This window comes from Musca domestica, unplaced genomic scaffold, assembly GCF_030504385.1.
Source record: "Musca domestica strain aabys unplaced genomic scaffold, Musca_domestica.polishedcontigs.V.1.1 2, whole genome shotgun sequence".
NCBI classification, from domain to species: domain Eukaryota; kingdom Metazoa; phylum Arthropoda; class Insecta; order Diptera; family Muscidae; genus Musca; species Musca domestica.
Genome location: NW_026712249.1, coordinates 5,948,006 through 5,961,550, shown reverse-complemented (window position 1 = coordinate 5,961,550; position 13,545 = coordinate 5,948,006). Strand labels below are relative to the sequence as shown.

General features: G+C 33.9%; 1 protein-coding gene across 1 annotated transcript in view; it reads right to left on the bottom strand.

Annotated features, from left to right (window-relative positions):
• The window catches only part of LOC101894982 (neurogenic locus Notch protein), a 102,335-nt gene extending 89,124 nt beyond the window's left edge, over positions 1 to 13,211 (bottom strand). The window contains exon 1 of the mRNA XM_059121726.1: positions 11,759 to 13,211. Within this exon, the coding sequence (XP_058977709.1) occupies positions 11,759 to 11,876 (118 nt within the window). The 5' untranslated portion in view covers positions 11,877 to 13,211. The remainder of the gene's footprint in view (positions 1 to 11,758) is intronic.
• Between the last annotated feature and the right edge of the window lie 334 nt (positions 13,212 to 13,545).

Here is a 13,545-nt window from a genome sequence, read left to right as displayed (position 1 = left end):
ACTTTAAAAAGGAAAACAATTGTTTAGGATTCCCTGTAAAAACCCTCATTTTGAGTGGAAATTTGAAATTAAAAGCCTATTCGGAAAAAAAGATTTCCATAACACTTGCAAGAATGATAGGCCGACGCCAACACACGTCGCAGCCACTCAAAGTGGATGTGTACTTGTCATCTGTACTTTTTTTTGGCCCAACCATATATTGGTCATTACAAAGAGAAGTGGGTGCGTGTGTGCGTGCGTATAGGACAACAACAACAACAACGAAAAAGGGATGCTGTTCTCCATACTACTAATAATAACAATAATAATGACAACGTCGACGACGACGGCGTCGGCATCGGATGGCAAAAATGCTTGAAATGAAGTGGAAGGTATTGTTATTCAGCTGCAGATCAATGATCTGTCGTTGTTGTTGTTGTGGTAAAGAGCGAGATGAGAACCCGGCAACTAGAAGCATACAAGTGGTGATGGTGGTGGTGGCGGTGGCTGATGATGATGATGGTGTAATGGCCGCATTCAATTGAATCCATAGACATCGGCAGTTAGAGGGTTTCCGGTTTACGGAACAATTGACACTTTATGTTTTTTTTTTTTGCAAAATATTATACTGGTGGGCATATGGAAATAGTTCATCAAGGGTTAGGGAAAAGATTATTCAACAAGAAAAAAAATGAAAATAAAACAAATATTGAAATGAAAAAAAATTATCTGCACACAATGTTGTCATATTGAGTAACTGCTACCAGCCAACTCCTTCATCATCATCATGTGGTTAGTTACAAGAAATCTCAATGCATTCAGGCTTTGAAGAGTTCTCACAGCTTCCATGTCTAATGAATACTAATTAATCGTAATAAATGCCATAGATATTGTCATCTCTGTGATGATGAGAATCGTTGTTGTCTTTTTTCTATTTTCGTTTTTTGCAAACTTCAACTTGTCTAAGTCTAATTTTTTCCATGGGAAATGTGAACAATAATTATTGCAGCTCACATTTCCATATGACTGGCATCATCTATGAATTGAGTTACAATTGTTGTAATGCGGTAATTTGTGTAGTTACCACAAAATGGAAGCACAAACAGAATCTCCACTTTGGCTTCTTTTTTTCAAATATGTCTCATGAGATTGTTTTGCAGTGACAACTCCCACAGCTATAAAATAATAACACGATTCTTATAGATTTTTTGAACAATTATAAAAGGTTGCGTTTTTGTTTTTCTTTATTTGTCATTATTTTATAGGATCTACCTTAATAAATAAACGAATTTCAATATGTTTTCTGGATTGATCCCATTAATGTTCCATTACCAATAAGCTAGAGATATTTTCCAAAGACGAATGGAATAGAATTATGTAACTCATTTTCTGATTTACCGAGAAAAATCGGTAAAATTCAAATGTTTATAATTTCCGTAATTCACGAAATTTGTCGGTAAGTTAGTCGCTAAGACCTACCAATAGATACCAATGTTCCATACTATGGAGGGTATATTATGTTTGTCATTCCGATGACATTATTTACCGGAATTGTTTAAAATTTCGTATTTAAAGTTCGTAATGGATACTACAGCCTGTGACAGAAAATTGTCTATGCAGGTCCACGTCTTCGTATAGCCCCCATATATCAATACCTCCCTATTTTTGATATTTTGATGATTTTGGCGACATTATTCACCCGAATTGTTTAAAATTTCGTATTTGAAGTTTCTAATATGTACTAAATTCTGCGACAGAAAATTGTGTATATATGTAGGTCCACGTCTTATATAGCCTCCATATAACGGCACCTTCCGATATTCGCTATTTTGATTAATTTATCGAGATTATTCACCGGAATTGTTTTAAATTTAGTATTTAAAGTTCGTAATGGGTACTACAGCCTGTGGCAGAAAATTGGCTATGTACGTCTACGTCTTCATATAGCACCCTTATAACAGTGTAGTTAGCTACATTATTCACCGGAATTCTTTCAAATTTGGTATTTGAAGTTCGTAATGTGTACTACAGTCTGTGACATAAAATTGTCTATGCAGGTCTAGGTCTTAGTATAGCCCCCATGTATTGGTAACTCCCTATTGTCGGTATTTTGATGATTTTAACTACATTATTCATCGGAATGGTTTCATATTTAGTATTTGAAGTTCGTAATGAGTACTACAGTCTGTGACAGAAAATTGTCTATGCAGATGCAGGTCTTCGTACAGCACCCATATATCGATACCTTCCTATATTCGGTATTTTGATGATTTTAACAGAATTTTTAACATATTCTATTTTTTATTTATTTGTTTAATTCTTTTTTTTTTTTTTTATAATTTCCAAATTCGTTCCAAAAGGTGGAGATCTACCCGGCCGAACTTATTTTTTTTAATTTTGAAATTAGCTAATTTGTGGTAATTTTCCCAAAATTTCTTCCTTCACTTTTAAAACAAAATAATAAATTTTTGGAATCATTCAAATACATGCCAAATTCATTGAATTATCCAACTGCAATCCCTTTTATTTCTCTAAAACCGTCTACTACACATTTCAGACCAGTCTCACACTCTCATTCTCTCTCTGTTTCTCTTACAACCAAAATCGCATAACAGGGACCCATTTTTTTAAAATATCTTGTTAAAACTATGAAGTTGCTTCAATCTCCTTAAAACCTGTGATGTTCCTTATTTTTACAATAAGAAACAACAAAATTTTTCATAATATCGAATGTCAGGATGTGACCTTAATGGCGGGTATACCAAAACCTTGGTCGATATTTTTCTTTTCCACAATATCAAACACCCTAATTCGTTTGTGCAAAATTTCGGAGCAGATGGACATGACAACTTATCCAAAATAGGATTTTAAACTGATCAAGAATATTATACAAATATTTCGAGGACCCAAATTGTTCTAGCTTTTAAAAAAAATGGAAAAAAAGTCCCTTCGATTTCTCTTAAAACACACTAACATGTTGCCCGGTTTAATTCTCATAATTCTATGTTTAAATCTTCTATCTTCTATTATTTTAGGTGATATTTATTTTATTTAGGTGATAAAAATATTTTAAATTGCCAATTTTATCAAATTTTTCTATTAAAACATTTGGAATTCCTTCTAATTTTCCACCAAAATAGGCACATGTGGCGTAATATTCATTCTTTCATACGCCAATTTCTTTCTCTCTCCCCCTAATATTGTCGTGGCACAACCAAAAATATCCGTTATTCATGCACATTTTATTTTATTCTTGTCATTTGATGAGTTTTTCTACCTCTCTGGCAGCAAACAACGAAATGCACCACCACAATTTCCTCTCAATACAACTCCACCATTCATTCTCTCCCAATCCCATTCTATACAAAATAACACAACACTTACTTAAACACAATAATCCTGCCCGGTAGAATACAAAAGTCCTTATCTATTTTCCAAAAACGGCGAAAAACAAAATTTTCCATTTCATTATCCTTGTCCATTGCTGTTGTCGTTGCAACATTTAAGGGCCAAACAAAAAACGACAGCTGTTGTGTGTTTCGGAAAACGTCTGTGTGTGTTGTGTTGTTGTGCCTGATGGTAAGTGCATATGCAAGCATTTTTTCTGTTAAGTGCCCACTCCACAAAACCCCGGTCTCCCTGTCTCTCTTACCCGGTGTACATGCGTGTGTATCTATCAGAAATTGTTGTGAGTGTGCTGCTCATGTGTACAACATTTAAGCAGAGAGAGAGAGAGGGAGAACAAAATTTGATAACCACTAGGCCTGTGTCAATGTATGACTCTGCTGTTTGACGGTTACAAAAGTAAAATAATAACAACAACGACGAAAAGGAATAGAGTGGAAGTTTTTTTATTTTGGGAGTCACACAAACACACGGTGGTGTGTAGTAATGTGGGTATTCATGCATTGTTGGTATTCTTTACGGAAATTTACCTCTACTGAGGAGAGCATATCAAATTGCTTTTCTGTGAGTGGTGTGTGCATGTGCAAGGATCATCTGTGTGTGTTTATTTTTGAAATGTAGTTTCCTGTAAAAATATCCTTATACACATACTGTGATGTTGTTGTTGTTGCATTTTTTTCGTCATGCTGGGTTAGATGATAGGGAAAAATACATATTAACTATAATGATGACCTTCACTCTCTAAAATTAGAAGACAACTTCCTTTTTCTTGGCTTTGCTGCAGCACCCTTCCTTTTAGGTTTCTTGGGATGTCCATGTGTGAGTGTGTCATACAAAATAAACACTTTTATTAAAATTTATGGCCGCAGAACCTCCATAAACATCAGCTGTTTAAAATTTATCTTTAATAGTTAATTGAAAAATGCCATTTCTTGTATACTTTTCTTAAATTACAAATCCAATAGCTTTGTACAAAAATGATATTTTACAAGAAATTTAAACTGGTATTAAAAACAACATGGATTATGAGGCAAAATGAAACATGTCAACTACCTATAGGCAATTAATTATCACCAGTACCACAAAAAAAGTTTAATGAAATGTTAAATATGTTTGTCCCAAAAAAAGTTTTCAACAGCTACCAGAAAAGCAGAAGCTCTGCAGCACGAAAAAAAAACAAATCATGTTTAAAAACAATATTAACAAGTTTTGTTTTTTAAAAAACCATATGGTGGCAAGTGTTTTAAGTTTGCTGACATTTGATACCCTTACAGGTAATCTTTTTTCCATCATCAGCCATCCATCCTTTTTTACAAGTGTCCCAAAATTGAAGATTTTTTTTCGTTTGCCCATCATATCAACACATAAACCATAATAAAGATCATCACTCTTATTTGGCTGGGCAACTTCATTAAAAATATCTCAAGTTACCACCAAACTATAACAACAACAAAACCAGCCTAAGGAACATTTTTACATTTGGCCAAAGATTTATGAGGACGTTTTGGGTCAAAACGGCAAACAATGTGTGACAAGAGATTTTTTTGTTTCTGAATTTTGTTGGCGTTTTTGCACAACATGTGATGTTTTTGTAGTTTATTTTAATGTGTCGTTATGGTCATATGTATATATGCAAATTTTTGGCTGTAAAATATATGGATGTTAAAAAGGTTAAAACAGTTAGGTTAAGAGAGGTGTCACATTTTTCGTTGCTGTTGTTGTTTCTGTGTGCTTCAAGGTGTAAAAATAATCTGCATAGTTTGTAATGGCATACATTTTTTATGTATTCTGTATGGATATTGAAAAATTCTTCAAAAAACAAGTGATTCTATACATATATGTGAATTACAACATCTAACAATTGATACCCTACGACTTTATGATACCCTAAACCCCCCTTGCATATTTAGTAGAGCTTCATATGACAAATAAAAAATAAAAAAATATAACAAATCGGATGAACAATATATATGGGAGTTATAGCTATATCTGAAGCGATTTCGATCAAATTCGAAAATATGGAGTTTTATATATACGACCAGATTAAGCCAATTTCAAGTCGATTTTATTCTCAATAGAAGATTCGAGCAAAACGTATTCGCTTTTTTCACTTGCTCGAAATCGTATTAATTCTGTGAATTTCACCCGAAAACAAGCATAACTTATTCGCTCTTATCCAAGTGGCATAGAAAAATAAAGTACAGTAGATTTATTTTTATACCCGTAAATTTACTGCTGCTGGAATTCGGAGATCTCATTCTATGCTTGGTAAACCTGTTAAAGAGAATCCAGAAATCAGGGACATCCATTTTTCAAAGGCCGACTAAAGAATTTTATATATCCTGAAAACCAGTTGATACGTGTATAGAGCACTCATTGTTTGTTTCGTTTTTGTTACAATAACAAACATACCCTTCACCATTTGGAAGACACTTGAAAAAATCAACAAATTCCGAAAAATACTGTTTAAATGATGGCGTTATATGGGGGCCTGCGTAAGAAATTTTTTGTCATAGGCTTTGGTACCCATTAAGATCTTTAAATACGAAATTTGAAACAATTCCGGCGAATAATGCCGCTGATATCATCAAAATACCGAATAAAGGGAGGTACGGTTATATGGGGGCTAGACGAAGACGTGGACCTGCATACGAAATTTTTAGGAATAGACTATAGCACCTTTTACAAACTTCGGATACGAAATTTGAAATAATGAATATCGGGAGGCACCGTTAGATGGGGCTATACGAAAACGTGGTTCGACATGGCCCATTTACGTGGGCCTGCATACGAAATTTTTAGGAATAGACTGTCGCACTTATTACAAACTTCGAATACGAAATTTGAAATAATGAATATCGGTAGGCCCGTTATATGGAGGCTATACGAAAACGTGGATCGATATGGCCCATCTTACTGCCTACTGCTATTGGCCTATTGTGAAGTTCATGTTTTTTATTATTTCTTATATTGAAGTGTTCTATTTCGGACATCCCACGGGCGATGAAGGGGGAACGTTCTTCAAATAATGCACTTCTATTCTACCTCATTGTATGGGACATTTTTATTTACGAAGAGTCCTCTGGGCGTCCCAAAAATTGTGTGACAGCAAAAAAACCGGAAATTTGACTCGTATTTTGATGAAAAATCCAGCCATTGCTTAAATAAATTCCATTTGTGTAGTCCGAGTATGGAATACATGAAATGCCGCTGTAATACAACAGCTGGCCCCATATGACCCGCGATCTTGCAAATCTGCATGATTCTCAATAGACGAATGGCCCATAAATCCCCAAAATATGCCTTGAATGGTTTCTACGATTTGGGTTCGTTCAGAAACCTTTTTCATTGAAAAGGTAGGCTTGAATAGCTTAATTGTTTTTTTTTTTTTTTGTTTTTGAAGAAAATATCATTTCAACGTTTCCCATTTCAATAACTCCCTTACGGAAAACTATATTTTTCTTAGGGGTCGGACCCCGCTAGTCCGCGTTCAAGACCCGGATCCACATACTTATAGAAAGCTTATAAAAATACCTATCTAACAAGTGGTCACATGTTGGGGTTATTTGAAGCGGATGAGAAGTTATAGTCAAATTATCGATTTTCTGGAACCGGATTTTTTATTAAACCCCCAAAAAGTCAAAAAAGTGCCCATTATGGTGTTCAACAAAATTTATGCGAAATTATTGCTTACACTCTTATCATTCCAAACTGCTACAATTTGTGGTAATCCCTTTCGAGAAAATCGAAGAGTTTTTTCTAACCTAGAGTTGTTCCTATAACTTCTTTATTTGAATACTGAATTTTGGGCGTTATCTTTATCCTCTTCGGTGTTCCAGGAATTTGCTTAGTGTCTCTTGGATTTTCGAAAACAACAAAAAACTGCTCTAAATTAGTTTTTTTTTTCAATTTTGCCGCCTATTTGCAAAGGCCATGTGAAAAATGTGTCTCTGTCATAACATTTTGTTGACCATGTCTCTTTTATTTTTTTAATGGTTAATTGTTGGTAAATATCCGTCGATCGGTTGATATGGTTTTGTTGTTTTTATTTCCTTCTTCTTCTTCTTCTTCCTTCAAACATTTTTTTCTTTTATTTGTTTTTGTCGACGACATGTGAAATAAATGAAACGACAGAAGACCTAAAGAGTCCAACAAATTTATGGCTGACAAACCCGGCAATGTTGATCACAACATGACCGGAGAAGAGGGAGGGCGAAATCCCAAAGAAGAAGAAGAGGAAAAAAACAAAGGCAAAATTGTAGAAGAAGAAGAAGAAATAAAAAGACGTTAAAAACGTTGAACAAACCAAACATAAAAAAGGTTTCGAGGCACACAAATGTTTACTGGGAGACGTAGAGGTTGCTGGGTTTGGTCGTTTTGTTAGATGTCGATGACGATGATCATGATGATGGGCAGTTAGTGAACGAGCCAGGCCAAGTGAACAAATGAATAAACGACCCTCTAACAAAAATAATGTCTGTCCTTAGAAATTTTCTTGAAATTGTGCGCTGTCCGTCATCTCGTTCATTTTTTTCTAATACAAATATTGTGTGCGTGAGTTACTGGTTCAAAATTGCTTGGACAGTTCGTTGGTTGGTTGGTTGGATTGGTAACTACATACCTACATGTGTACCTACTATGGACATACGTATGTTTGTATGTCTCTTGGTGGTGTATACAAATAATGTTATTCTTTTTTCTTCTCCTGTTGTGCTATTTACTCATTTTGTTAAGAAATTCTCTGTGTGTGTGTGTTTGGTTTGAAGCTTGTCTTGGTTGTTGTTCTTTGAAACAAAGTTATCCAGCACCCTACCCCTCTTTCTTTTTGCTGCCATGCACTCTCGCTCTTTCTTGGATGTTTGATGTAAGGGAATTTTTGTGGTTCTCTGTTAGTTTTTTTTATTGGCTTTTGAAATTAGAACAACAACTACAACAAGAAAATGTCATACCCATACTCAACCCAGCCATCCATATACTTGTTGTGGAAGTTGTAAGTTTTTTGTTTTTTCTTGTTACTGCATTTTGTCATAATTTGTTGTTTATGGGTCCCTGAGATTTCTACCATGATTTGTTTGTTTTTTCTTCTTCTATTTTTTTTGGTCTTAAAGAATTTTTTTTTCTTTGGAATCTTAGAATTTTGTTACGACTTTGTTTCTGTGCAGTAGTTGTGATTTTTTTTTTTGGTTAACATTTAAGTGATAATTAAATTAACGGTCAGTTGTCTTAAAAATTTATTGCATTTCTAAAAAATGGATTTTAATTAGAAAACACATTTGAAAACTTCTTTGGACAATAGATTTGATTGTAATTTTTATTACGAAGAATAAAATACAAAAATTTGGTAGCAAGAATAGAAAAAAATATTGAGATTTTGATACCTAAAATTTGGAAATTAAAAAGTAAAACGTGGGAACAATTAGGGTACATTGACATGTACGCAAAAATATATCTATAGGACGTAAAATAAAAATTTTGGAATTTAAACTTGAATTAATTCGATTTTTCATAACTTCGAAAGAAAATGAATGGGAAAGAAAATCACCAATTTCATGCATTGTTTGCAAAATTTTATTAAGTTTGAAATATTTAAAAATTGAGAAAATACGATTTTTTTTATTTTTGTCCTAGAGCTTCTTCGTACAGCACGAGCGAGAAAATGCATGTCCTTAAGAAAAAAAATGGTGGAGATGTCGAAACTCATAGCAATGTTTAAAATCACACTTTTTTAAGGTCAAGTGAAATTTAAAGTAAATTCACTCTACTTTAAACATTTTTACTAGATAAAAATTTGAAAAAACGTAAAAAAATACTCTGGAAAATTGTTAAAAAAATGTACTATTTGGCACATTTTAAAATTAGAATTTCTCTAACCCTTAAAGTCGGTCCATTATTTAGTGAAAATTCCAATTATGATCCATTTATTCTATTTATTCTATATATGCCAGCTACAGTAACAAGTCGATGCCGACAACTGAAAAATTACAAAACTTACACTATTTTACTTGATTTGAAAGTTTCACCAATCTCAGACATTTCTAAGAAAACTTCTGACGATTTTTTTAGGGTTCCTTATATCCCAGGAAATTATTTTAAGCTACTCTAAGATATTACAGATATTGCTAAAATAGCTGTTAAATTGTAATATCTGATAAAGATCCTTTGTTTCTAGAAAAACTGTGAACGAGTCCTTGTAACAGTCGCGGTATTTCTTAAAGGGATTTCTTTTTAAAATTATCCATCACAGATTACCTATCTCTGAAAGACCTTTTTCATTGCCTGATACTTCCGTAAGACTTGATAACAAATCTTTGTATGTACTCTCTAATGCCATAAATTACCTATTTTTAGGATATTTTAAAATGTCATATATTCGACATTTTAGAACTTAATCTCTGAAAAAGCCAAGAAGAGTTTCTGAGCAGAATGTATTACAATCGAGGGAGAGCAAAGCTTCTTCGTTCTAAATCGAGTAGCCTAAACAATTTAAAAAAACATTATGTTCTGCCGGGCCAAACTTTTAATACCCTCCACTTTTAGGTAAATAGGATATTTTTAAATAAAAGTATCTGAATTCAAACTTTAAACTACAAATACCATTAAGACTGTTTAGATAACGCTGCTGAACTTTTCAAAAAAATATGGGGGCCATACCGAAACGGGAACTCCCATTGACGATTTTATACTTCATCCACCAAATCTTCTTAAATACCAAATTTTAAAACCATTTCATGTGTAAATGTGATTAGGATTATCAAAATTACCGCAAAATGTGGGGGTGGGGGCGCGGGGACGTGGAAAACGTTGACCTAAATAAGTATTCGATGTCCTGCCGCCGGGGCTAGAACGCATTATGACCTACAAAAACCAATTTTTAGACAAATCCGAGGGAAAATGTGGCATCAATTATCAAAATACCGAATATCAGTAGTTGCTATTTCTATAAAAAATCAAAAGGCATGGCATTTCATTTTCTCACTCTCTTAACATTTTTAATGTGTATTAATTTCGATTTTTTTCCAGATCCATTTATAACTAATGAAAATTCAAAATATAATCTAAACTATTTCTTGCACTATTTTGAAAATATATTTAAAAAATTATCTTGAAGTTACCTATCCAAAAAAACCAGACAGTTTCACAGTCTCTGTCAAATAGGCTCTCTTCTATTTCCCCTATAATAAATAACATTTTTATTTGATTTTCATTAAAATTGTGACTTGGGAATGAAAATTCCAAACCCAGAACTTTAAATATTGTTTAAAATAAAACTTCTTCTGAAAAATAATTAAAAAACCGTGAAATTTCCTAGTCATCTCTGTCAAACAGAATGCTCTTCCTTTTTAACCCTCTCTCTCATTTCTCTATAAAAAAACAAACATCTCTTACTCTCACTGAAAAAAGAGCAGCACAGTAAAAAAACAGGGTTCAAAGGAAATGTGAGAATAAAAATTAAAAAAGGAAACAACTGGTTAACGAACAAATGCACACACATACACACACATGAACTCACGCACACACACACACATTTTAACAGGCAATCAAACTCGCCTCTTAACCAAATAGAGTTAAAGCAACAACGACCATAATCGGGTTTTCCATTGCCTGGTGTTACACACAAACAACAAAACATATGGACATACACACAACATAACATACATATGTATGGATGTATGCTCTGGGTGGTTGGTAAGTGTCTTGGCTAACGCGACACGGCACGGCAAGTCATTCCACCCGTACTTGAAAAAGAACATAAAGCGCAAGAGACAAGAAATACAAAAAAATAAGGAAAACGAAACAAGTAAGTGAGACGGACAAGGCAGACAGACAGCCAGGCAGGCAAGAAGAAGAAAAACAACAATGTACAAAGGAATTACAATGATCATCAGGCACAAACAAGAGCGAACAGCCCATACAGCGGCGGTGTGTAGGGATTTCAACGACTTGTGTTGGGTAAAGCCGTTGTTTGTGGCTGTGTGCGTGTGTTGTTTCTTAAAGACTTGTTGTGGCAGTTGCAAGAAAAAGCAATAAAAACAGTAAATTATCTTTGTAGATGTCCATACGTGTGTTCGTGTGAGCCTGTGTGAGTTGAGTTTATTTGCTTGGACGATTGAGGTGGTTTCTTTCTGCTGAGCAAAAGTATCTTATGGATTTGATTTCAAAGCAAGATACAAATACACACTCACACACACACACAAACACACTTATGTAGTATTGCATTTTCAAAATGGAGAACAATTAAATGTGATTTTTCGTGTAAGGAATGACAGAAAAAAATTTAGCAAGAAGAAGAAGAAGCAATTCCTTAACATGGACAAAAGAGATATTTTTAATTTTATTAATGCCTATGGATTATTTTCTAAATTTCTAAACTTACCCGCTTCGGCAATTCCTTGTATTAGCAGGGAGGGTATCAGCAGGCACCATAATGTTAAATATTTTATCCAAAATATATCAGACTTTGCAAAGGTGTGGTTTTTAACCAGTAGCCACATTATAATCCAGTTTTGTGGCTGCTTGGGTGTAGAGTGAAAGAAGAAAAAAAGAAACAAGACAGGAGTAGCAGGCCGCCGCTCTGTATCCAATGGAATCTTTAAACTAACCCACGATCGAACGCTGAGGTTAGTTTAATGATTTTTTTCCTTTTCGTTGTTGCAATTTTTATTTCTGCGTTTATCTTTTCTAAATTGGCTGTGGACAAAAGGAACTTTTTCGAATGGGTTATTTTTTCACTTTGTTTTTCTTTTTTTATTTTCACAATTTCTTTAATTTCTTAGCATATTTGTTTCCGTTCCGTGGGAAATGTTTCGCCAATCCTTGTATTTTCACAATTCCTAGATTTTTTTCCTTCATTCAATTCACATCAGAAAATTTTCAAACGACTTTAAGTCGTTCCTTAAAAGTGGTCGCTAGCCACATATCTTAAGTTTTCTTTGTCGCAGTTATATTTTTCTTCTGGTTGTTGTTTTTTTCTGTTCACTTTAATTTGTGTAATTTTTTTTCTCACACTCCGCACACCGCCGCTCGGGCAAACAAAATTGTATTGTAGTACAAAATAAAGACAATTATTTTTTGTTGTAAGCAAAGAGCACAGCGCAAAAGATTCTTCGACACGACGACAACAAAAAGACGGCGCACAATATAAACCACTTTTTCGAAATTATGGTCAATTCTTCAGGTTTCAGGTTTTCTTGTGCTCGATGTCACTCTTGTTCTCCTTGCCACCTCTCTCGCACAAATTGATCACTCACGCTCTCTCTCTCTCTTTCCCTCTCTCTGTCGCACACAAACAACGGCCTAATCCACACTTTGGTCGGTGGTTCACAGTACTCTACTCTCTTTCCTTTAATTATTTCCAACAGCCTTTGCTTTCATTCCTTTTATTCTTTAACAACAAATTTACAACAATTTCTTCACATAATTTGTTTATTTCAAATTGATGTTAACATTTTCCATTCGGTTTTGTTTATTTGTTATTGTTGTTTCTCACACCATTTTTGTTTTCATTTCGTTTCAAAAAAATTATTTTCAACCGTCAATTACAATCGAAAGAAAATATTTTCCCTTTTTTATGTTCACGTTTTCTCACTATTCACTTATTTTTCGATTTGTTTTATTCCAATATTCGTTACTTTTTTAATCCACAATAAATAATTATTTCGTTTTGTTTTTTCTATTTCAAATTCCTTAATTATAGTTTCTGCACGGCGCAAGCGTTCATTCGATGCGCTGTTTATTGTTGTTGTTTTTATTTTTGCAATTCGTGCGCGCCGCGTTCTTCGTGCATGCGTGGACGTTGATGGTTCCTGGATTATTGTGGATTATTTCTCTCGATCGCATTTGTTGGTGGTGTGTTTTCATACATTTATCTGGTTACTTTCGGCATTGTCGGCTACTCGTGTGCGAGTAACCAATCAATGGAAATACAACTGTGGAGAAGAGTGTTACCAAACCAGAGAAGGATTTTGCACAGAGTTTCCAACCCACAAACCTGAGCAAGGAATTGCCAAACGAGAAGAAATACAGTTCAGGGAAGTTGGCTTTACTTTTTTAATGGTAAAATTAGTAAAAAATACAGAAAAGTGAAACTCACTCTGAAGTAATAATTTTACTCAAAAGAGGCAACATTTTATGGCAAACTTTCAAAGTAAACATATCAAACAA